General features: G+C 49.0%; 1 protein-coding gene across 1 annotated transcript in view; it reads left to right on the top strand.

Annotated features, from left to right (window-relative positions):
- COL22A1 (collagen type XXII alpha 1 chain) overlaps window positions 1–25,491 on the top strand; it is a 261,028-nt gene that overhangs the window by 176,928 nt on the left and 58,609 nt on the right. The window contains 5 exon segments of the mRNA XM_043601842.1: window positions 3,943–4,020; window positions 14,226–14,261; window positions 15,669–15,722; window positions 16,853–16,897; window positions 21,063–21,110. Of these exon segments, the coding sequence (XP_043457777.1) occupies window positions 3,943–4,020; window positions 14,226–14,261; window positions 15,669–15,722; window positions 16,853–16,897; window positions 21,063–21,110 (261 nt within the window).

The following is a 25,491-nucleotide window of genomic DNA, read 5'->3' as shown; positions in this document are numbered from 1 at the left end:
AGGTGAGGAGTGCAGAGAGCCTTGACCTGGGGTCCACTTGACCAACCAGTGTCACCTGCGGGTGACCCAGGGTTAGACATGGCATCCCTTTGGCCAGATGTTTTCTCCTATTTAAAATGTGAGGGATGGAAACAGATGACCCATTCCCATGTTGATATTGTATACATGTATAAGTTAGAATGTTGTTTAGAAATAAAGATTTCCATACTTAATTGGCACTGGGAAGGTAAGTTTGAATTCAAGGACGTCTTTAGTTGAAGAATGGGCTGTTTGTGGGTTGGAAGCAGGGAAGGATGAAGAGAGATACAGGAGAGCGCCTGCTGAGTGCCCCCGCTGTCCATGGTGCTGACCAGAAACCCCTGGCTGGAGGAAGGGAGCCATATAATGGTTTTCAGGGCAGACCCCCTTCCTAATTACTTAAACTGCAGGAGGGTTCTTAAAGAAGCCTTTCCTTTTCTTGGGTGGCACTCATTTCTAGCAAAATGAACAGGCTTTGCCTTCATTTTGTGGGTTAGGGTCACAGCTCAGTGACCTACAAGATAGATGGCTTGAAGCAAGTGGTTTACTCTTTCTGAGACCCTCTTGTCCTTTTCTGTATAAATGAGTAAAGCATATTTAACTCCCAAAGGGCTCCTGTGGAAAGAAATGATATCATTCTCCGTCCACGACCTGCACTTACTCATGCATTTCTTTCCTGGACACTGTTGGACTGGCCCAGAATGTCCTGCAGCCAAAATATTTTCTAGAGTCCCTATCACAGATTCTAGCTCCTGTGCCCTCTTTGTTTCTTAATCATAAGCCTTTTTCCTTTAGCTGGCAGAACATTAAGGCCTTTTGCTCTTTTCTTGGAGTCTTTTTCTAAAAGTTTCAGTCCATTAAGCTGTAAAGTGTTGTTGCTTTGGGGAAATGTTAGCATCATCATGGGCCATAAACACAGGAAAGGAACCAGGTCTGGCTACCTTGCAGAAAAGAATAATCAGAGACTCAGATTCCAGGCTGGGCTGAGTGTTCCCTCCTGGCTCTATCAAGCTCCTTCCTCTTAAAATGTTGATTTCGGTCAAAGGCAGAATTTAGTACCTGACAAAATGTTGGCAGTGATGGATTCACTCATTCCAGCACTCAGGAAATAGCTATTAAAGGCTGCCCCTGGTGCCAGGTCCCAAGCTGGGCACTGTGGATGCAAAAGTGTATCGACCTTGTACCCAACACAGGGTCTGACTCATCCTAGGTACTGGACAAATGCTTGTTCAATTAATGGGTAGGTGAACAAATGGGAAGTTTCTACTCTTAAGATACTTACGTAGATGCCAGAGGGTCAGACAGACACAATGGGAGAGCAGCGTGTTAAGGTTAACGAAGACACACGCAGACATGGGCGGGAGGACAGACAGGAGGACAGGCAGAGGTGGGTTTATGGAAATGGGATGATTGGGCTACTCTTACTTGATGGGTCAGCGTTTGGAAGGTTAAAACATGAATGTTTGGTGTGTTTAGCTGGCAGTAGTTAGGGTTTGCTGGTACGTAAGAGAGAGCCTTGGGAGCAAGAGGGGAGCCAAGCTAAAACAAAATGGTAAGACAATTTACATGAAACACTTTAAAGAGAAACCGAGATGCAAAAGGATATGGATTTCTCTGGTTTTTACGTGTGTTTATTTTCTGTCTTCTAATTCCACTGATAGAGTAATAATAACACATTTATAATACTCAATGTTAAATTGTCTCTTACCTTTTAAATGAGTCTTCGTAAGATACATGGGAGAATGTTCTCTCCCTTTTTTGTTGATTGACGAGGGCCCTAAGGTACAGAGAGGCTATGGGATTCACCCAGGTTCCAGTACCAGGTGGACACTGTCCTGAAACTGGACCTACAGTCACCTGACTGCCTGTTTGAACTCTTCCCATGTGGCTGTCTCATTGGTGCAGTGCGTTTGTGACTAACACATCATGGAATGTGTTCATCCTTAGTTCATTACACTTTTTCCCCATTTTTCCTTATTTCTGGACTTCCTCCCTTCCCCACCTTCCCCATGCATGCAAATTAGATTTTCTAGCCATCCGATCATCTCGTACTTCTCAGAATAAGCCATATTACATTTTTCTAAAAAAACACAGTGTTCCATCCAGGACTTCTAAGAGAATTTTAAGAGGGGCCTATTTACAGAGGCAAGGGGGAAGGGGCATGGGGTGCTGTGGCTCTCCGGAAGCATGGCCTCAGTGGGCCTGGAAGGACAGTGGGTGCAGATGGTGTTACTAGAGAGAGGTTTGGGGTTCGGTTCATCTCTTGTGAGAACTTCACAAGTCCTGTCCCTCCTACTTTCCATGAACGAGATTTCTCTTCAGCATGTGTTGGAAATGGGCATCGTTTGATCTTAGAACCTATGTCACTGCTGGTAATAAACACACAGCAAACATTGGTCAAATGAATATAACTTTGATACTCATCCAGGCAACAGACCTACTGCAGGAAAACTAATCATCTTAGAAACGTTACTTTTCTTAAAGGTCCAAAATGTGAAATTTTCCAATCAACGTGATGGTTAGAGGGAAAGCTGATTATTAACGGGATTTGTTTCATGCTTAGAAACATAAACCTTAATAAGCGATGTGTTGCCTAGCAATGTCAGGCTCCACCTCAAATCAGATTGGTGCACATTATCTCATTGGCTTCTCATGGTAACCTTCTAAAGCTCTTTTCGTTTGTCATACGAGTTAACTCATCCCAGGGATATTAAATAGCTCGAACAAGATCAGCCACCATTTCAGTGTTAGGCTTGGCTAGAGTTCAGCTGACCTAATACAGGTGCACAGTCTTGCACAAAATTGATGGGGCCCTGTGTGTTCTGGGCCGAATTTATTTTGGAATTAGAAAGGTAGTAATTTGCAAACTCTAGCTGTAGCATTTACTGTGGTGTGTGGGCCAGCAAGCCTAGTCAAACTCTTTAATATTGATGCAACAGAAGCCTGGAAGCATCCATACAAAACGGGATAACCGAAGGGTGTGAGGAGCCTGTGTCGGCACCAGTCAGGCTTTGCTGCCAGTTGAGTTAGGGTAAGCCTTTGTGTTCAGAGGCTGAGGATTTTGAAATTGTGGATAAAATGGTGTGATTCAGTCTCAGAAGTGGCAGACATTCTTTTTTCTCTTCCCATCGAAGTCCAGAATGACGGGTGCGTGAGAACAGAAAGAGCCACGGCAGCTAACTTGCACGGAGCCCTGAGCCAGGCTGTGCGTCCAGCATGGCGCTCTGCATGTGTCCTCTGGTTTTGTGAGCACGACCACCTGCTGACCTGGCAGCTCCTGTTATTACCACCCCCCACCCCCTCACCCCACCTCCTCCTCCTTTGTAAATGAAGAAACAAAAGCTCAGGGAACTTGTCACTTTCTTGAGTCAATAGTGAATGAGTGTTGGAGACAGAACTTCAGCCCACCCTCTATTAACCACTATTCTTGAAGGCAGTGGTTATAGCTCAGTCATCCTTGCCTCTCCCAACCCCTGGAAATGTGGCTTGCAAAATATAGGTACTTGACAAAGTATTGGTAAACTGTTGTTGATTTGGAAACTAATTGGAAATGTAGGTACATAGTAAAATCTGGGGTGTGGTCAGGATGGGAGTGTGATGAGGTCTGGAGAAGGCACAGGAAAATTTGGAACTGTGGTCGCATAAAGGGTGATCATCTTGTTACAACCACACTGGGAGCCATGGTCAGTGTTGGGGCATGGTACCTTGAAAGGTGCATGGTCACAATTGGTGGCTATGCGTATGTGTGGTGGACCGGGTGGGTGATGGGCTGCCTAGGGTCTGTGGAGAGACACGCGGAGCCCAGGAGGCAGGAGAGGTGTTGATGGACAGCAGTCGGGACGGTATGAGGGGCATGATTCCTTTTGTACACGGGCTCTCTGCTGCTCGGAACTGACCTCCTAATCATATTTTTCCTCTTTCTAGGGGGACCGAGGTGCACCTGGGATCCCCGGCTCCCCTGGCAACCGTGGCGACCCAGGCATCGGGTTGGCTGGCCCTCCTGTGAGTCTTTATGTTTCTAGCACTTCCTCCCTCACCCTCAGGCCACACAGCCACTCCCTGCTGGCCCCTGAGTGAATGTATAGCTTGGGCTTTCCTGCAGAGACCCTCCCTTTCCAGCTAACTTGGGAGCGGTTCACAGTCCTCCAGTCCATTGGGACCTAGACCCGTCTACTGGCTTTGTTCTCAAACTTGGTGTAGTTTGTGTGGGAATAAGGCTTTGGGGAAGAACTGGACTTGTCCAATTGAAAGAGGAGAGAACAAAATTCATTAATATTAAAAAAAGATCAAAAATGACTCACTGGCCAAACTTTGCAAATCTGAGTTGTAGCCCGTGAACCTGAATTGACGGGGAAGGGGTGTGATGTGGGGGAAACAGCAAGCTCTCATGTACTGTAGGTGTAGTGAGTTCATTACCCCTCTTCCTCCAGTTAGTCTACAGGTGAGGACATGAATGCAATCAAGGACGGTTTTCATACAGTCTCCAAAATGGAATCTATGCAGTGGTCCTTAGATTGGTAGTTTGATAAATAATGCACATCAGTCTGGTGGATATGAGTCTACAGACTCCCTAGAGGTGGTGACTTTAGAGCTTAATCGAGATTGCAAGGACCAGGGATGCCTGTGCCTCCATCCAGGTGGAGGATAGCGGTCAATATTTTCAGCCAGCCTCCACCTGAATATCTTGAGAAATGGAAGACACGCTCCTTTGAAAGTTAATGCACCTGGATTTGGAATGTAGGCAACTATTTCTATAGAGAATCGACATTTATTAGAATTTTTTTTCCCATTGAGAGTAGGAATTTGGTCTTCTGTGTCTTCTACCCCTGGCCTCTGATTCTTCCCTTTGGTGTCAGAAAGATCACACCTCCTACCCCCTTGGACTGCATTGTAGCCTTCAGAATTTAAGGCCAGTTTCCAATCCTGGTGATTTGTCTTCTGTGTAGTCCCTTCTTTGCTACCAAGATACACAGCACGTTAATGACGCACCTTAACATTGTATTGACTTTTTTCTTGAGAGCCATGTTGCTCGGCCCTCTTGGGCTGCTTTAACAAAAATAATCATAGACTGTGTGGCTTATAAGCAATAGGCACTTATTCGCCACAGTTCTGGAGTCTGGATGTCCAAGATCAGGGTGCGAGCAGATTCATCGTCTGATGGTCCTTTTCCTGATTCATAGATGGCTGTCTTTTCTCTGTGTCCTCAAAGGGTGGAGGAATGAGGGACCTCTCTCCAGGTTCTCTTTTCCAAGGACACTAATTCCAGTCATGAAGCCTCTGCTCTCATTACCTAGTCACCTCTCGAAGGCCCATTTCCAGTTACCATCATGAAGGAACTTTGGTTTCCATGTAAGAATTTGGGGAAGACATAAACATTCAGTCTGTAGCACCTGTCTTACTATTATTGAAAAGAAGCTCAAATGCCCAGTCCTTTTCAAATGCTACTACTAAGCCTCATCATATCCAAACTATTCATGCATTGTTGTTACCGCTATTTAACCCAGTCTAACTCCACCCCTATTCTGGATATAAACCAGAGCAGCACATGACCCCAGTCTCTGCTTGGTTTTGCATTCAAGAACTACCGACCCCAATAAAAACCCATTAAAGGAACCCTAATTTTTGTCTCTCAAATAATTTGAGAGGAAATCCAGTTTCTTACCCACAATATCACTTATAAAACAGAAATTCCCTTTTCTCCCATCTGTGGTCCTCTTACATACCACCGTTGGTCTTGGGTCCCTCACTCTGTCCCTGAAATTCTCCAGGGAACCCCCCCCCTCCAGCTTGCCTCATTTGCTCACCACCAGAAATGACCACAGCCCTTCCATCTCACATGGGGTGCGGGGCTCCTGTCTCCTTAAAAGTGCCTGAAACCATGGAGCAGGCATATGGAATCCCCTTGGGAATGTCCAGTTTTAGTCTGTCTTTCTTCCAAAGAAATTCTCAGAACAAATCTTCCTGCTTCATTACATCAACCGTATCTTTTGTCTTTGGCTATTTTTTTTTTTCTTTCAGTTTTTTGGTAGCTGGAAGGAACAGGGTTCAAGCGTTGTTATTTCTGAAACCCTCCTTCTCCTGGGGCCTCATCTGGAGTGAGGATTCTGCCTCATGTAGGAATTAACCCTAGAATAGAAAACTTTTTGTAAGGGAAGCTGTAAGGTGAATGTAGGGCTCTCCGTCACGTAGCAGGTCTCTGTAGATCCCGGTCTGTTCCCTACGGGCTTACCGTGTCAGGCCCTTAATCAGAATGCCAGTCAGTAGAGGGGGACATCGTCCACCCCACCTCCCGCTTCAGAGCCAGCTAAAGTAAGCCATGAAATATGTTCATGCCTAAGTGATTCCACCTGAAAAGTAATTGGCTGGCTGCAGCCAAGGGGCTATAAATCAACTCTTTATTGTCTTTCCTCTTCAACTTATTACAAGCTTCCGTGGCGGACGAAAGCTTACTGAATTTTCATAAATCCTGTCTTTGGCCCCTTGCCTAGGCTCTTGATGACCTGGGAATCTGCACAGAGGATGCAGGGGTGCGCTGAGAGTCAGGGGAGGTGAAGGAGGGGGTGATGCCAGGGGTGTGGGTTCACCAGGGACTCAGCTGCCTCTTTACGGGACCAGGGCCATTTACCGAGTGGTCTGTGTCTGGCCTGGTGCCCAGTGTAGAAACCTGCGTACCCACCGCCTCCTGCAGTCCTGTGAATGTGCCCTACCACTGGGTGAAAGCTGCCTTCTGCAGAAGCCTCTCCTGAGAACAGGGTTCAGTGCAAGGAGTTTATTTGGGAAATGCTCCAGAAATCACTACTTGGGGGGTAGCCTGTGGGGGAAGGAAGGGAAGTGAGGGAGACTGTGTTCACGAGCAGGCTTGGGCTGTGGATGACTAGGGCTTCCTTCTGCTGACAGCCCGGGAGAGGTGAGAGGCCTGGTGTATCGCAGAGTTGTTCTCCAATGGGGGGGGAAGGCGGGGGTGTATGTGTGTGTCCACTCCTGTTGGCCAGCAGGTGGAGGCTGCTCCCTGCAGGGCTGACTCCCAGGAGCTCTCAGCCTGCCCCGTCCTCAGGCCAAGAGTTGTCCTGTAGCTCCAGAAAGCCTGGGATGCTGCCAGGTGCCAGGGGGAGGGGGCATTTGGAGAGGGGCGCTGATGGCTCGACTACATCACTGTTTTCCAGGTTAACAATCTGAGGTTCATGAGGTGGAGTGACTTGGCCAATGTCACATAGCTCGTCCTGTGCCAGGGCCAGGATGCACATCACCTCCCACATCCTCCCAAAGCAGTTCTCTTCGCCTGTGTCACCTCACCCGGTGGTTTCAGCAGGATGAGCAGGATTATCCATTTCCATTAAGCGCTCCCATTAAGGATGGATCAGCTTATAAGTTATTCTTCACGTCCTCCCTTCCCTGGCATTATGCTCTGAGGCCTTTGGAATCCGGGAGCAGTGCCGACCCCGCTGGAAGGGAGCCCTGGCTTTCCCTGCCAGCCTGTGCACCTCACTGGACAGGGATATGGGTGGCAAAGCAGTTGTGGGGGGGTTGGCTTCTAGATTCAAGACACTCACAAAAAAACCCTTTAATCTCCAAGTTGCCTCTGATCTTCCTTTAGCAAGGTTTTATTGTTGTTTTTTTTTTAATTTTTTTTTTCAACGTTTATTTATTTTTGGGACAGAGAGAGACACAGCATGAACAGGGGAGGGGCAGAGAGAGAGGGAGACACAGAATCGGAAACAGGCTCCAGGCTCTGAGCCATCAGCCCAGAGCCCGACACGGGGCTCGAACCCACGGACCGCGAGATCGTGACCTGGCTGAAGTCGGATGCTTAACCGACTGCGCCACCCAGGCGCCCCATAGCAAGGTTTTAAATGCTTAAAAACGATCCAGCTTAGGCCTGAGGGCAGATCACAGTGCTACTGAACCTCACCGAACCCAGGAGCTCGAGGTCTGCAAGGGCGAGATTCCCGCTGACGACCGTGTTCCCTGATACCCACGCCTTCTGATTCTGTCAGTTTCTTCATGGGTGAAGTGCCTGTAATTTCTGTAGCGGCAGCAGGGGTGTCGTGAGGTTACATCATGATAACATTGGTAATGACACCTGGCCCCTGCCTTTGACCTTCTGATGTCATAAAAATCCTCCCCCGACCTTTCCTTCCCGTCTACAGTCTTTTGTACCGACGCCCTCCTTGGTGTAGGTAGTCGCATGTCAGTCAGGACTGGCTCGCTGTTAGGCTGACAGCCCGATGGAAGAAAGAAGCATGGAGCTGATGATGTGCAATAAAATGTGTCAGTGTCCTAACAGTTTTTTTTTAACTCCCCATCATCTAGGAAATAGTATAATAAGACTAGAGATAAAAGCTCCTGAAAGGTGGCAGAACAGTAACCCCAGCGAGCCCGATGGTTGGCCTCCAGGGGGCAGCAGTGAGCAGGGGAACCAGGACCTGTGGGTCCTGTTCTCCTTTTCATGTGCCAGTGAAGACAGAGAGGTAACACCACTTGCCTGAAGTGACAGCTGGGACTTGGCGGAGCTAGGGTTGGGCCCCAAGCATCCTGCCGCGCTCCAGGCAGGGCAGCGATAGTGACACGTCCATGCTGGCGAGTCTTCATGGGACGGCGTCTTCTCCGCGCACCGTGGCTTCTGAGCTACGACTCAGGAGGCTAGCGGTTGTTCTCTGCCCCTTTCTTTATGGAGATACAGTTGCCACACAGGGTCACGTCGGTTTCAGGTTGTACAGAAGCGTTGCGTTTTGTTCATGTGTCTTATCTGCCTGTTTGGTTCCGTTCCTTTGTGTAGGAGAACCAGAGAGCCGCTCAGGTCAGGCCATCCCAAGAAGGAGGCTGGCCAGTATTCCTCGAAGGGAGTTGGTGCAGCCACGTGGCCACTTATCTGGCCCTGCTGGGGGACATTTCTCAGGCATTTCACTATGGGCATTTCTCAGTAGTTACCCCAAAGCTGATGCCCAGGGAATGTGCAGGTCTTTGCTCACTGACACGCACTCCCATCCTGTTCTGTGCACAGGGCGAGGTGGGGAGGGTGTGGATGGTGAGACACCCTCATACCCTAGAGCTCTGCATATGACCAGGAACTGAGTATCCCACTCGTGGTGTTTAGATTCAAGTCTTGGTTGATGAAACAAAAAGATTTTTTGTTTAATTTTTCTGTTTGTTTACTAATCCATTTTGAGAGAGAAAGAGCATGAGCAGGGGAGGGGCAGAGAGAGAGGGAGGGAGAGAGAAAATCCCAAGCAGGCTGTGCACTGTCAGCACAGAGCCCAATGCAGGGCTCAAACTCATGAACTGTGAGATCATGACCTGAGCCGAAACCAAGAGTGGGACCCTTGACTGACTGAGCCAGCCAGGTGCCCCCAAAAATGTTTTAAAATAAGTTTCCACGGTCACTTCTGGTTGGGAGCTCTCCTTCCGATCTCTGTGGCTGATCTCAATTCCTTTACAGTGGGCCAAGCTGTTGTTCTGGCCTCGTTTGGCCTCCCTCCTACCTCACTCCTGGATTTCCACCCTGGCCTCCCCGCCTGGCCTTCTCCAGCCACTGGGGTGCCCACACCACCCCAGAGCCTGGATCTGAGCTCATCCGTAACTCGTCAGCCTCTCCTGAGGGGCACTGCAGGCCCTTCTCACCCAGGCAGACCTCAGCTGCCCTGGGAAAGTATGGCTGCAGCCACCAGGCATTCCCATGTCAAGGAAAGTAACTGTTCTTTCCTGTGCAAAGCTTGACTTCTCCTCTGCCGGGGTCGTGCTTGCCCTTCCCTGCCTGTGAAGCCCACTGGCCTCTTCCCCCAACCTCTCTCCCCTGGCATCCTCTGGGTAAAGCCTCCCCCAAGTCTCTCAGGCAGGCGTCAGCAGCTCTGGCATCTTTCAACCCAGACCCAGTGAGTCCCCATTGGTTATTAGAAGGGTGGGTTTCCTTACTTGAGCACTGAGTGTAGGCATCCTCCGTGACCACCACAGAGCCTGGCACACGTTAGCGTTCAGATAAAAGACCGTGGAGCAGAAAATTGCACCTTGGTGTTAGGTTATCAGTGGGGAGAAGGGGTGAGAGGTGACCAACCTTCAAAGGAGGGAAACAGTGATGTCAGCATAGCAGCATAGCAGAGGAAAAGTGTTTAGCCTATCTAGAGCCTCTTGGGGCTTTCAGTTTTGTGAGTTTTCACTGTCTGCAATTATCAGCAAATAACAGAAGCATTGTGTTGCATGTGTATGCATGTGTGTATACTATGTGTGCATACTACATATATAGTGTATGTGTGTATATAGTGTATATGTGTATATATGGTGTATATAGTATATTTATAGTATATGTACACACATACATACACACTGTATATACTTATATTTATCAAGCATATATATTTTATATTTATGTAGTGTGTATGATATATAATGTATATGATATACATGTAGTATAATATACATTTAGTATATAGTATACATATATATAGTATATATAATATACATATAGTATAATATACATACAGTACATAGTGTGTAGTATACAGATAGTGTATATACACGCATACACACACTATACTTATACTTATTGAGTATATATACTTTATAATTATGTGGTGTATATAATATACAGTGTATATAATATACATATAGTATAATACATATAGACCCCATAGTATACAGTATACATATGCATACATACATATACACTATATGTATACTTACATTTATCAAGGAGAAATTCAGATACACCAAAAGAATATTTTGGGAGAATAGCCAAATGAGCCTCACGCAGCCACACTTAGCTCTAACAACCAGGATCCCTGTTCAAGGACACTGCTTCCTATGCATCCTCAACTGCCCTCCATTATTTTGAAGCAAATCCCAGATGTGTCTCATTTTATCTGTAAATAATTTTGGTATGTTTCTAAAAAGACAGTGACTTTTTAAATGCAACCACAGTTTCATTATTACACTCCCCAAAGCAATTTCATAACGTCATCAAATATCCAGTCAATGGCCAAGTTCATATTTCTTCCATAAATGCCATGCTTCCGTAGTTCTCTTTTGTTCGAATCAAGACCCAAATAGAGACAGTAATTGGCTGATTTTTTTAAAATTTCTTTTATAAATATGTAGACTTCCCTCCATTATTTTTTCTTTCCTTTTGCAGTTTATGTATTGATGAAACAAGATTTATTTTTTGGTCTCATAGAGCTTCCCACAGTCTGGAATTTGCTAATTTACTAGTTTAACACATTGCCCTGTGCCTGCATTTTCTATACATCAGTAATTGGGCCTAGAGCCTTGATCAGATTCAGGCTTGATGTTTTTGGCAAGACTTCACAGGGAGTGTGTTCTTCCATCAGGAAGCACATGATGTCTGGTGGTCTCTCTCGTGGTGATGTTCACACTCTTTGATGTCCGATGCTTAGATCAATTAGCACATCAAGGGTTGCAAATTGATGCCTTTCTTGTTCTACCAACTCTTTTTTATGGATCTGCTAGAATGCTTCTAGATGGAGGAAAGGTCCCTCAATTATAATTTACATACTCAGTGGTACAATTCATATGGTACAATACATATGGAATGTTCCAGTGTTCCCCTTCAGTTATTTTCAAATAATGACTTGATTCCCTAGCATCTCACAAAGATGATTAATTAGGTACTTTTGTTTTTCATCAGTAATTTTGAACTCATGGATTCAAATACATTTGATGCGTTTTTATGTATCTTGGTTATTCTTCCTGTTGATGCGCAGGTTGTCTTAGCCGATGCCAATAGGAGCTTATCCCCGTTGACCCTGAGTACCTTTGACAAAAGCCTAGCAGTCTCTAATCGTGTCCTTGCTTCTTGGAATGACAAGGTGCTCTAGGTTTGTGTACATTCCTTGTCCAGATCCGGGATCAGTCATTTCTCCAGGGAGCTGTTTCCTTCTAGTGGAACATGGTACCAAAGGCCAAGCTATGTGTGTTGGGGTAAAGTGGCTGTTGAGCAAGCATGTCATAGGGCATAGTCTTGGAAAAGAGGGTTGTGGTTGTTGAAAACATGCTTAGGCTTCACGTGTAAGAATGCTATTATACACACCATCCTCCTCAACACTTTCATTAAATTTCTTGAACATATACTGACAAAAGAGCTGTGAGGGTGGGCCATGCACTGAATGGCTTAGTTCTCTACTTAGAGCATCTGTTTTCACTTCTGATCACTCAAGGCAAGGTGGCCATCTAGCTCTGCATTCTGCGTGGGAGACCAAAGCTCAGAAACAAAGTCACTTGCTTAAGGCCAAACAGCTAATAATCGATAAAGCTAAGATTTGAAGTGAACGCCTTTTTGACAACAGAATTCATCTTTCACATGTGGATTTTATATGAAGTAACGTGAGAGAGAAATTTGGAGCTCAGTGTAATGAGCAAGTTAAGTGCTTCAGGTCGGTCATGGAGTTTCATTTAGAACCCAGGGTGCCTCTGAAGTGACCTGGCAGTGTTCCCCTTGCTGGTAATCAGTTGTCCCTGGGTCCTTCCCTTGAGGAATGAGTACAGTCTCAGTAGAGAACTACTTGGAAGAGCGTAGACTTCAGATGTGTGTGCATTGGCCCATGTATACATTGACTGACACATGGCGGAACCAATGAGAAGTAATGCAGGGAAAGTGGCTTCAGAGGCAAATAGACCCCAAATAGAAGTAGGTCTCTTGTCTTATCTGCTTGACTTACCTGCTTGCCCGTAGGCCTCTGGAGACTCCCCATCCTTTCTTCAGTGCACTTAAGAGGATGCTACCTCTGTTTTATCAGGTAGTTCTGGAATGACTTTTTGTTTGTTTGAGAGAGAGAGCGCGCTCACATGAGCTAGGGAGAGGGACAGAGAAAGAGAAAGAGAGAGAGAGAGAGAGAGAGAGAGAGAGAGAGAGAGAATCTCAAGCAGGCTCCACTCTGGGCATTGAGCTTCATCCCATGACCTGGGATCATGACCTGAGCTGAGATCAAGAGTCAGATGCTCAACTGACTGAGCCAACTGGGCGCCCCATCTGGGACATATTTAATAAGCAGACTTTAAGGTTACCTGGCTTGTCATATTACCTGGCTTGTCAGAAACCTATGCATTTATGTGCAATCCTTCTTCCTCTTGGGAATATCTGGGAAGTTCTCCTGGGCTCTGCCACACAGAGACGCAGGATACGCTAGACTGGGCAGGAGGTGTGTTAACCCCTCTGTCGAGTGACTCCCGGTGTGGTTTGGGCAAGCCCCAGTCTCCTCTGGCCTGTCTCTGATCATCAGTGAAAAGTGAGCGTGATTACACCTGATTCCAAAGTTCCCATACTCTAAAATGTTCATTTTGATGGAGTCCCATTTGCTCTGCTGTACTTTGCCGTAAATGCCACGGGGCACTGTGCTGAGTGCTGGAGAGACCATGCCTAGCAAGGTGCTCAGTACCCACCTGACCACGCAGCACTCAGCCATTCAGCGGGGAGGACAGGCCGCCGAGAAGTGAGGCTGGTCTCCAACCTTGCGTCCTGGATGGGGTGCATGGAGGGGCTAGAAGACATCTCTAATGAGCATCCCATGAGGAGCCAGGGAAGGCTTTCCAAGGTGGTGACATCTCAACTGAGAACCGAAGTGTGACAAGAATGTGTCCAGGTAGAAAAGCAGGGCACGCTCTTCCACGCAGAAGCATAGCATAGGGAAGATTCAGGGCAAGGGAGGGTTCCGCTCACGGGAGGACCTGAAACCACACACTAATGCCTTAATCAGTGGCCACATCTTAGATGCAATATCCAGAAGCCAAATCCTAAGCTGGATGCACTCATAGAAGGGCAGACCAGGGTGGGGAACATCCCCTGTTAGGAGGTGGGGGCCACCACAGCAGCATCAGCCAAAACAGGCCATGCTGGGGAGTCTGGCCCTGCGTGTGCCCCCAGCATGTCCCAAGCAAGACGAAAGCACAGCACGAGGATCCTGGGATGCTGGCTCCCACCCTGCACCAGAGGTCCAAACTAGAGATAAGCTCAGTGTCAGGAACCAAGTGGGTGCCAGGATAAGGTGGTACCTGTTCAGGGACAAATGGAGAAAGTTCCAGGACGATCTCCATGGGTGGCATTTCCGGGTGTTGTGAGCAGGTGTGACTGTGGCTTAACACCAGAGGGCAGTTAGCTACTCCTTCGAGGACAGTGAAGACCTGGCTTGGAAATCATAGCTACGGTATGTTTTACGGTATTTCCTTCTGACTTTACTTACTTGTTTTGTTTGTTTGTTTCTTAGGGACCCTCTGGACCACCAGGAGACAAAGGGCCCCCGGTACAGTATGAGTGAAATGAAGGGCTGGGCTTCATGGAGAAATTCTTTTCTAATTAAAGCAATTTTATATTGGGGCAGCTAAATGAAAGTGGTTTCTGCAAATCCCTAACATTAAACAGTTCCAATCTCTAGAAAATAACCGCCAGTCTCTGGAGTGGTAGATTAGGAAGGGGATGGGTGGTCATCGAATCCGGTGTGTGCGTGCTAGAGTTGGGCAGAATGAGACTGGCTTTGCTTTTTTGGCGTCTCTGCATCACAGAAGGACAGCATGGCTTGACGAATTTTATCTAGTTACCAGCAGAACTGCCTTTGAGTCCTGGCTTCACCACCCCCAGCCACATTATCCTGATCAAGTTGGGGGGAGGGATCTCTCTTAATCCGTAAAGTGGGCATGAAAGACCCATGGGCCTTTGCGGAGCTCTGATGGACTAAATGCGGTGAAGCCACAGGAAAGCTCTCCATAAACATTTGTTCTAAGGAGTGGCCGCCATGGATGATAAGCATATGCATGCATTTACCAGGAAAATGTGAATTTCTACAAACTGCCCCCAGAGCGGGAGGAGCTGCATATTAGCACCGATGATGACATATTTTGCATGAAAATTCTGTGCACTCAGTGAGTTCTGAACCGAGAAATGGCGTTTTTATACCCATTTTTTATAGATGAGAAAACAGAGGCTCAGAGCAGTTAATTGATAGCCATCAGATTTCAGAACAAGTTAATGTAGCATAGCAATAGGGTTGGTGATATGGCGGATGGGGCTCCTACAGAGGGGTCGATGTGAAGGGGACATTTTGGGAAGTCCTCAGAGAGGCAGGGTTTGCTCCTGAGCTGCCGTGTGGCACAGTTCCGGCACCTGCCAGAACAGAGAGCTGATTCTATTTAAGGAAGGTTTCCACAGGAAGGGAGAGCCACAGTGAAAAATACGTGTGAGAATTCCTGATACTGTCCAGAAATTTTCAACAGAATGGGAATGATTTTCTAATAGAAAGTAATAAATGTCCTCTACGTAGTGGACACTGTGCACAGCCGGCCAGCAGCCCACCAGATGCAGAGGGGTGAGCCCCGGTGCGCTCACCGCGGGAGCTGACCCTGTGACCCTTCCACTCAAGGAAGGGGCCTTCCTCCTGGGCCTGAGCAGGAGGGCTCACAGGGAAGGTGTTCCAGAGCATTCTGTGTGTGTGTGTCTGTGTGTGTGTGTGCGCGCGCGCGCATGTGTGACACTCCCACTTCTACAGCAATGGGGAAATGAGTAATCACTGAGCAGGGAATCTTGGCACCTGCATTATATCAGATTCCTCATAGTAACAGGCCATTTGTACAATGGGAACCAACTATTGCCAAGGAATGGGGGACCTAATTTTGCTTAAGCTGTTGGCAAGTGACTTACCTTCTTTTTTCCTCAGGGATCCCGAGGCTTACCCGGATTCCCCGGCCCCCAGGGACCAGCTGGCCAGGACGTAAGTAATGAGAAATGGTACCCACTCAGCTGGGGTTATTATGGACCCCCCTGGAAGCCCACCTCCACCGTCTCCCAGCCTCCCCTTGACCAAGGAACCCCTGGAGGAATAGTGCTTCTCCACTAATCCCTGCCCCTTCCCCAGGAACATTTTTAGATTTTTGATCTATGACCCAGGTTGATCGTGACCTATGATTTTGTATTGTCTAGTTTTATTCCTTATGCTTTTGTGTTATGCTTTCAGAACCTCATTAGCTCCCAGTGTCCCATACAATGCCTCCTTTTTTTTTTTTTTTTTTTTTTTTTGTCAATTTCCTTACCTGGTCCTATCTGCTCAAGTCAGGTGCCATGGACTTTTTCTCCATGGACTTGTTCCTGACCCATCCCTGCAAGGGCTTTCTCCCTTATCTGATACTAAAGGTGCATCACTTCTGACATCGTGACGACGGTAGTCATCTCTTAGTATCCATTGTCTGGCTTCTGCTCAGATAGATCTGAGCTCCAAGAAGATAGGGACCATGTGTCTTCTACATGGGTGTTGCTCACTGCATCCTCTGACCGGATGGTAGGCTGGCAACAATGAGCTCCTACGAAGCAAAGATGTCTGGCGCCATTAAGCGGTAGCATTTACTCTTAGACATGCATCTCTCCATCTATACTTTCAGTTCACTATGGGCAGGGACGATCAGTCACCCTCCCCTTCCCTTCCTTGGTTCCACTGCAGAGGAGGAAGTTACACTCTAGAACTTGTCCACATACTCTCATTTACCTGCCCCAATCTCAACGTGCTATTAGAACCAGTCCTGCTCTCCAAGCTGGCCCTTTCACCTGTGTTTGGAGAAGGATGGTGGGATGTGTGCAGGAGCCATTTGCAGCTTTGCATTTTGGATAGGAGTCATAGGAGGGTTGGCATATTCTAAATATTTGCCACAGTTGAATACCTTCTGGGAAGCGTTGAGTGCTCGGCTGAGGTTGCAAACCATGCCTTTTTATTGGTGCCAGTCTTTACGGTTGGGTGATTTTTTTCAACCCTGTTACACTTGGCGGATACAGAGGTGGGGGGGGCATGAGCAGAGTGGCTCTGGATGATGAGCTTAGCACAGTTAATGTTTCATTTCTTTCTTCTCTTAGGGTGTACCAGGAAATCCAGGAGAAAGAGGGCCTCCTGGCAAACCAGTATGTCATCTCACTGTTCTGGATGAATATTGACTCTCAAGTCAGGGCTCCAGTGAGAATAAAACACAACTCAGATGGTGTGAGAGGCTGAAGGAGGGACTTCTCACAGAGCCACGGGCGGGGGGCTGATCTGAGATGCTGGGGAGCCCAGAGATAAGCCACGGTGGGAGGCCGACATGGCCATGACCCTGACCCCAGTTTTCAGCACCAAGCGAGAGCACAAGGGTGGGGAAGGGCTGCCAAATTGGAGCTGTCGTTGTGGGTTCAAGGCCACTGCCAGAGAGCTGGGCCCAGCATGGGAGCAGGGTCTCCCCAACTCCAGTTTCCTGAAGGTGGCTCTCCTTGTCCACCTTAGCCAAGGCCAGCAGGTACTTAGCCCCATGACACATTCCCCACGGTGCAGCCTCAGGTTGTTGAGTAGGACAGAGGGTAGAGAGTGGATCTGGGGGCGGGCAAATGGACCCCACTGTACCTTGCAAATTCCTAACTGGCCCATTTCCTGCCCCTGTCCAGTATGTGAGCGCCATCTGGTTCCCCTTTTATATGATGGGAATGGTGGTAGCCATGGGGTTGCTGGGAAATGGCTGGTCCACGTGCTGGCTCCTTGGTGGTCTAGCCCATGGCTCCCGCTTGCCGGGAAATGACTGGTCCTGCACGTTGGCTCCTTGGCGGTCTAGCCCAAGGCTCCTGTGGGCTCCCTCACGTGCATCATGTATATCCCCCATGTTGCTGTTGGCAGAGAAGCCCAAAGGCTTGGCCAAGTGACCCAGCCACTGGATGGGGTAGAGGGGGCCCTGCAAGAAAGGAGTGGTGAAGATGAGCGATCCAGGCAGGCGGGCAGCGGTGCAGACGTGGGAGAAACTGGTCCAGTGATCCACTGAAAGACGTTACCCAGGAGGGAAGAGAGGGTAGCATCAGGGCTGGGGATTCTGAGCTCACAAGGGGGAGATCATAAGTCTGGTTCTGAAACCAAGATGCTCACGTGCCAGAAGCTTCAGCTCAAGCTGGACCTGAGAGCGTGAGTGTCCTGTAGGCCTGACCTTGAGGACTCAGACAAGCACCCAGGGCTCAGAGGCCACTGTGGGTGCCAGCAACCTTCACACCCTCTCCTGGGGTGCCGGGCACAGAGGAGACCTGGATGGGGATCCTGGTCTATTCAGAAGGGTTCCGGAGGCCGTACCCGTGCGACACATGACAGGTCACGTGAGAGATTAGGGACTGCTCACTCACCCTCCTCCTCTGCCCAAGCCAGCTCTGCAGCAGTGAAGTCAGCCCCGCAGAAGCCACGTCATTAGCCCGGTGCAAGGCCCCGATGACGCAAGGGGAGAGTAAGGTTCAGGCCGGAGACTAAACGGGGGTTCAAATGACCTCTGCCAAATCTAGCCCTTGACACCTCTCTGCAAAGAGAATTAAGCCAGCACACAGACTGCTGGCAATGTGCAGAAGCATGACTGTCATAGCTGGTCACCTGCAGAGGGAGAGGGAGAGAGGGAGGGAGGAAGGGGGAGGGAGGGGAGAATAGAGGAGGGAGAAGAAATAGGTCTGTTTCTCATCACCATTAAATTCACTGAATGCACTGCCCACAAATGGTCCCAGATACATCCCAGTAGCTGTTGGGGTCTCTGCTCTTGCTGGTCAGAGGGGGTCCCCAAGCCCCCTCAGGCTCAGTCATTCACCGGGAGGACTCCTGGAACTCAGGAAGGCAGCTCCACTCACGGTGACGATGACAGTTCCTTATGGAGGGAGGACACAGGTGGCAGCCAGCACGGAAGGATGCAGAGGCACGGAGCACAGGGCTCCCCGTGTGTCTCCCCTGGAGGGCATGTGGGGACAGCACTTCACTCCCCAGCAGTTTCCTGGGGTCGCACGGATGTGAGAGGGCAGCAGGTGGTCGGGGAAAGCATGGCACGTCACCCAGAAGGGAAGCTCACCCAGGCCCTACCAGGTGAGGCGTGTGAGGGCGTCGAGGTTACCCGTCAGGAACTGGCAAGGTCAGAGTGAGTGGGTTTGGACGCCCCTGGCTGGCTGAGTTCAGCCTTTACTGCACGGTCCCAGAGCACTTCTCCGGCACTGCACCCACAGGACTCCTGTGCTGGGCATCCCCGTCCAGGGTTGGGCCCCTCTGCGCCTCTAGCGGGGACTCTTGGGCAGCGGATGGGTTGAGGGTGAAGCCCGTGGGATCGAGGGAGGCAGGACAGGGTGGGGGAAAGGCAGTCTTGGCCTGACCCCATGGGGATCTGGATCTGTGAATGGCACCACGGCACTGTCCCACCTTGACACGAGGCCACTGTGTGTCACCCCTGTATGGGTCAGTCCTGCATTTCCAGCCTGCGTCCCCGGCAGCTGGTGGAGCGATACACGAGGAGGCGAGGAGGGCTCAGACTGGCCTCAGCACTTCCCACTGTCTGTTTGCCTACCTGTCCGGCACTCCTGGAATGATCCATGTGTGAGTGACTCCTCAGAGGCCAGCCTGGCAGACGGCTAAGCACCTTGTGCCCACCCTCGGAAGGCACTGCACCCCACAGGCCCGTTCCTGTCTGTTCTTATGTCACCTACCCCGAGAGGATTATGGAAGAGGGTACAAGGCATTAATTAAACTCTTCCCCGAGGCCACGCTGCACCTAGACTGAACATCTGCTCCCTGTTCTGTCTCTCTGTGAGTGCTGCCTGGCTGTGTGGTCTGGTGTGGCCCGACTGATTACACAGGGGGCTCTCATGACTGCATGGAAACATCGCAGCTCATGCGATGCCAGCAGCATGCACGTGTCCCGATTTGAACAGTATTAACTTCCCAGGGAAAAATGTAAGGCTTCAGGATAAAACCTCTTTCTGCTTTTAAATTAAAGTTTTAATAAACAATATTGCAGAGGTAGGCCTTCCTGCAGAGGGTCTCGCTCAGAACGAGGGAGGTCTCGGCTTCTGTTGTAGCAGCCGCACCCAAAGTGAGCTCTGCCTATGGGGCTCGCACTGCCTGGGCACCTCCAAATCGGAGTCTGCCAGCCTTTGTCCTGGGTATCCACCTTGGGTCACAGTCCAGAGGGTCGATAGAGCACCTGTGCCCGGGAGACCACACCCATCCACAGTCACTACCAAGGTTATCCTGGGCAAACGTACGTGGTGCCACCGACACATGGCTTTGGTTAGCCGCAGGGTGCGGCAGGAGCCCTGGAGGGTCAGGGAAAGGGGTTTGGTAGCCTGGAAAATGGTATTGGTGTCAGCATCCCCAGGATGCTAGAGGTAATTCATAATTCATAAACTCGAACACAGACTTAATCAAAAGAATTCAGCAGTGTATGTTCACTTGTGGCCACAGGCTTCCCTTTTATAGAGGAAAATCTAATACCTTCCCCCGGAGACTGGATTCTCTGGCACTCTTTCTCCGTTGCAGAAGTTAGAAGTTTGCAAAATAACCATGTCCCTCTACTCCAGTTCTACCTAAGAATTCTCTCTTCCTTCAGTGTCTGCCTTTTAAGCATTGCTTTCCCTCCAGCTGTGTGTTCCTTATACCCCAGTATGAACCCAGCCTCCACCCCACCTTGGCCATAATCCTAACACAGCACACTCCAACTCAGTGGGTTTGACTGCAAATTTGGGGACCTGCAGACTTCTACGTACATACCTTCAGAGGCTCTGTAATTACCCCTGACTAATGAGATCGCCTTCCCAGAATTAGCACTCCTTCAACCCATAATGAAGGGTGAGGATTAGAATGCAATTTCACTGGGGAGAGCTGGAAAAGTGGCTTTAAATTCATAGTAGGTTGTCAATGACTGATGGCAACGGCTCCTACCCATCTGGGGAATCCAGGATAGTGCCTCCCTTTGCCTTCCACAGCACCCATATGACCTATGAGGTTTTGGGGGGGGGGCGGGGAGGAGAGGCCACCAGGAGAACCGGCCAGCAGAAGGGGACTGGGGACCAGAAAGGCTGATGTCAGTCAGACTTGGTTAGGACTGGCAGCCTGTATGGTGACCTCAGAAGTGACTTCTTCCCGTGCCACCTCGGCTTGGGACATACGCAGGGCTTTTTGCATGGTGTGCAGGGCACAGATGAGTTCTGCGTGATGGGACGCACTTTGAAGCCCTTACACTGTCTGAGCTAGAATGCGATACACTGTGTGCACGTTCCTGTGTGTGTCCGTATTGACTTCTTTTTACTTTGGCAGGGGCCTTCTTCTCTACTGTCTCCAGGGGACATAAATCTCTTGGTCAAGGTAAAAGCATGAAGCAAATGTGCATGCGTTTTGAAAATGGTGATGGGGAGTTGGAGATCTTAATAAGTTGTGGGGGGGTTTGTTTGAACAACCGTGTGTTAGTGTCAACGAGGCCAGCAGCAGTATTTGTTGAGAACTCCCTGTGTGCCCGGCGATGTCCTAAATCCTCTGTCTCGTCTGGCAGCCACCAGCCATGGGTGTCAATTTAACTTTAAGTTAACTAAAATTAAATGCAATTAAAAATTCGGGTCCTTGGTCCCACTAGCCACGTTCCAACCACATGATGGCCAGATGTGGCTAGAGCCTGTCTTATTGGAATGACACAGATACACAGCATTTCTGTCCTCACAGAAAGTTCTCCTGTGCAGGGCTGTGCTAAATGCTGGGTGTGTATCTCTCTCTTCTACAATTGCTCTAGGAGGTTGGTACCGTTTGCATTGTAGGTTGGCATGCAAGGAGCCTGAGACCCTGAAGGTCGGTGTCTTTCTAGGAATGCAAAATCCAGTCCTCGCTGATTTCAGAGACTGACCTCTAACCCCACACAGGGCTGTCTCTCGTGTTCTGAACAGGGGGCCGTAGGCAGAGTCAGGCAGCTTGGGTGTGCGTCCTGCCAGTGCAAGGGCCAGGGTATGGGTGCAGGGAGGTGAAGGGTGCTGCTGGGCCCCTTGGCCGGGAGGAGACCAGATCTGGGTTCAGACTTAGATGGTTTTCCGAACCTGTCCATCTTGTCCATGAGTGCCGAGAGCCCTGAGAAGCTGGACATCCCTCTGCTGAGATTGAGCCAAGACCACTAGGTGTCCAGGTGCCTGACCAAGGGCCTCGGGCCTTAAATGGTGGAGGCCAGGACAGGCTGTGAGCAAGACAGATGCGTAAGGTCTGTGCTTCAGAAAGAACAGTCTCACTGCAGTGAATGGGGAGGACCCTTTTCCTGGCTCTGTGTCAAGCCTTTGTCTTAATTTAGGGTGAAGCTTGGCATTTGTGTGATCAGCCTCTTCCTCACTTCCTGCAATTCAAACACTTGGGTGATGTCAAAACAAACAAACAAACAAACAAACAAACAAACAAACAGAGTTCATGTCTGAGAGCAAGGGAGGAAAACAAAAGGGAAAAGAAGACCTTTCCAGAAGCCTGAGATTTGTAATCTCTGTACACATTGAGATGCCTTGATAGAAAGTTATACATTTTATTTTTTTTTTAAAGTAGTAGTAGAAAGTCTTTCCTGATTTTAATTGACAAGAGAAAGCTTTTTTCACAGTCAAGGACATGACAAGAAATCATTACCTATTGATTCAATTCCTTGTTTATCGCAGGGTTTTATGAGCCTAAATCATTTCTCATAATTCCATTGCTCTAGAAGGAGCTGGGTTTGCATCAGCCCTGTCCCTCCCCCGCAAGGATTTCTACCTCAAGACATCCCAGCCTTTCTGCCAATGATAACAGTAATGTGGAGCCTCATGCTTTATGGCTACAGCATTGAAAATGACATTTAGTCAGCTTGGTGTTCCTTACCTGCTACAGGGTGCAGCTGTGTTCATCAGAGCAGCTGGGCACCCCGGAAGGAAGTGGGCACCCACACTCAGGGTGATGCCTGAGGCTCCCTGGAGCCATGGAGCTGCACTTTGCCTGGAAACCCTGTAGACAACAGCCTGGGGCCAAGTGGGTTTGCCCAGGTCAGCAGAGTGTACTATTATCGTTCCCTACTTTATAGCAGGTTAAAGACTGCTGGTCTGGGCCAGGTGGCTGGTGGAAAGTCCCTCCCTTGCTGAGAAGGCACCTTTTATTGCAGAATATTTATCTCTGCCCCCAGGAATTTATACCATCACATACTTCATTCTCATAGTTGGAAAACTGCCTGGGTAGAAAGTTCATCTCCTAAGAGTCCTGGTTAAATGAACTTCCACAATTGGATGTGTGCCCAGCAAGGTCATCCTCAGGATATCTCCATCAATCAGATGGCTCCCTTGGAGAAATATTATTTCATCTGATCTTCACAAACAACCCAGTGGGTGGGCGCTGTTACGTCTGCATTTTACCAAGGAGGAGGTTGAGCCCAGCTGGGGAAGGCATTTACTTGTTCAAGGTCACAGAGCTGGATGATGGCAGTGCTGAGACCCAAACCTAGTGTGGCCAGCTGCAGGCCCCTGTGTTTAACGCCCCTGTCATCTGACTTCATCTTGCATGGCCCAGAGCTTGTGACAGCTACCTGATAAAGTACAAATAGGTGGGGAGTTTCCTACCTGTCACCTGGAGCTTGCACGGTGGCCCTTTGGCAGGGATATTGCAGCAAGGATTCAGGTATCTGGCAAGAGGTTGGGTAAGATGACCTGGAGGTTCTCTCTACTCCTGGAAAGCAACAACTGCTTTCTTCACAAAGCAAAGTCTGTGGCATTCCTCCCTTTGGTAGGCATTTTCTGGTGCATTTACCTGCTGTACTGTACCCTGCTGACTACCAACCCAGTGAGCTGGGTTTGATGAAAACATCCCAGACAAAAGAAAGGGGGTAGAGACCAGAGGGAATCAGCATTTATAGACCCCACACAAAGAACCCTGCAACACAACTGGGGCTCTGCCTGCATTATTTCATTTAGATTTTGTAACAATCCCCTAAGGAAGGAGAATGACCCTACGATAAGGGAATGGACTCAAAGGCATTGAGTGAGTTGCCTGAACAGCTCGGTTAAGTAGAGAAGTTGGCAGCCAGTATTGATGACCAAGGGCATCTTATCGGCAGATGAGGCAAGACAGTAGATTCAGGGAAGGAAAGACTAACAGAAATCGCAGGGGTACATTGGCAGCTAGATTCGTTGTGCTGTCACCATGTGCCAGGCATGGCATCAGGCATTTTTCATGCATTATCTTGTTTATTTCTCACCGGACTTTGAGGTCCTCTGTTCACAGATTAGGAGGCTGAGACTCAGAGGGGTGAAGCCAGGATCCCAGGTGGGCAGAGGCTTCGTGTGGTCTCTTGCAAACAGAACCCTATTTAATCTCAAGGCATTTGGGGTAGCCCAGGGCCGGGAAAAACCGGGGGTCCCAGGGGCCAGAGTGAGCATAGATGCGACTGCAGGTTGGGGGGCTGCTCTCACTGTGTTCCCTGGATTCCTGGACTGGGTCAGTGTGGTAAGTCCAGCCCCCACACTGTTAGGTCTGGGGACCTGCTACAACTCATCTTCAATGAGCCATCCTACACAGAATCTGTGACGAAGACAGACCCAGGCTGCGAGCCCTCCAGAAATTGGAAAGAAATAGGGAGGCGGGGAGATTTTATATTAGGTAGATACAGATAACCCCTTCGTGGTGTGGATCCCACCACAAAGAATGGTTCCGGATCACCACTGTGTCCACCAATGCCTCCAGCCACAGCTCAGTGGCCAGAATCTCTGGTGCCCGCAGGTTAGCCCCATTCCCACAGAGCATACACCCATCGCTGCAAAGTTTCATAGAGATACCTCGTTTGAAAGAACCATAAGACAAGGTGTAGGAATAGGGGATTTCCTCCCAAATCTGCTATTCTTCCAAACAAAACACACCAGCCAAAACTAGTATACTTTGGTTTGTGTCTTTCACCTTCACTCCGTACACCCCAACATTTGGCACTCCCCAGCCTCTAGAAAACATTCAACCAGCAGCTCAGACCACCTGCTAAAAGAAGATGGCACAAGACGTCAAAAGGTCAGAGGGTCAGTATGGCAGTTGGGTTGGTTAGTTCATTTACTTATTGAACTCGTGATGGGCAGGAGGCTCTTTGCTCTGAATTGGACATGTAAAGATAAAGCAACTCTACCTCTGTCTCTGAGAGCCCACACCTTCTTTTTGCGTGGCGGGGAAGGGACGGACCTGTACACGGACCACGTCAGCAGCGAGGCAAGTACTTCAATAGCAGGAGTTCCTGGGGCTGTGGAAGCAAGAGTCAGAAGCAGTCCCCCATCTGAAGCAATCAGGAAGGCTTCTTGGTGCAGGAGATTTCTAAATACTCTTCAAAGGTTACATACGAGGGGTGCCTGGGTGGCTCAGTCGGTTAAGCATCTGACTCTTGATAACTGGTTCAGGTCATGATCATGTGGTTCCTGGGATTAAGCCCTGCGTCGGGCTCTACACTGAGCATGGAACCTGCTTGGGATTCTCCATCTGTCTCTCTCTCTCTCTGCCCCTACCCCACTTACGTTCTCTCTCTCTGTCTCTCTCAAAGTAAACATTTGTTTAAAAGGTTGAGTAGCAGTGAAGCAAATGAAAGGAAAGTAAGCCATTCAGAGTTGCTTTTGTGAGTCAGAGACCATCCTGAGTTAGAGACCAAGAAGAATGCTCAGTTACCCACACCGTCACCTTTAGTATGCACACGTGCAGCTGCCACAGGCCTGTGCACATGCCTCTGGTGGAGCAA

The sequence above is a fragment of the Prionailurus bengalensis genome, chromosome F2 (assembly GCF_016509475.1).
Source record: "Prionailurus bengalensis isolate Pbe53 chromosome F2, Fcat_Pben_1.1_paternal_pri, whole genome shotgun sequence".
In the NCBI taxonomy this organism is placed as follows: Eukaryota; Metazoa; Chordata; class Mammalia; order Carnivora; family Felidae; genus Prionailurus; species Prionailurus bengalensis.
The sequence above is the reverse complement of the archived record's forward strand: the minus strand, read 5'-3'. Positions and strand labels throughout refer to the sequence as shown.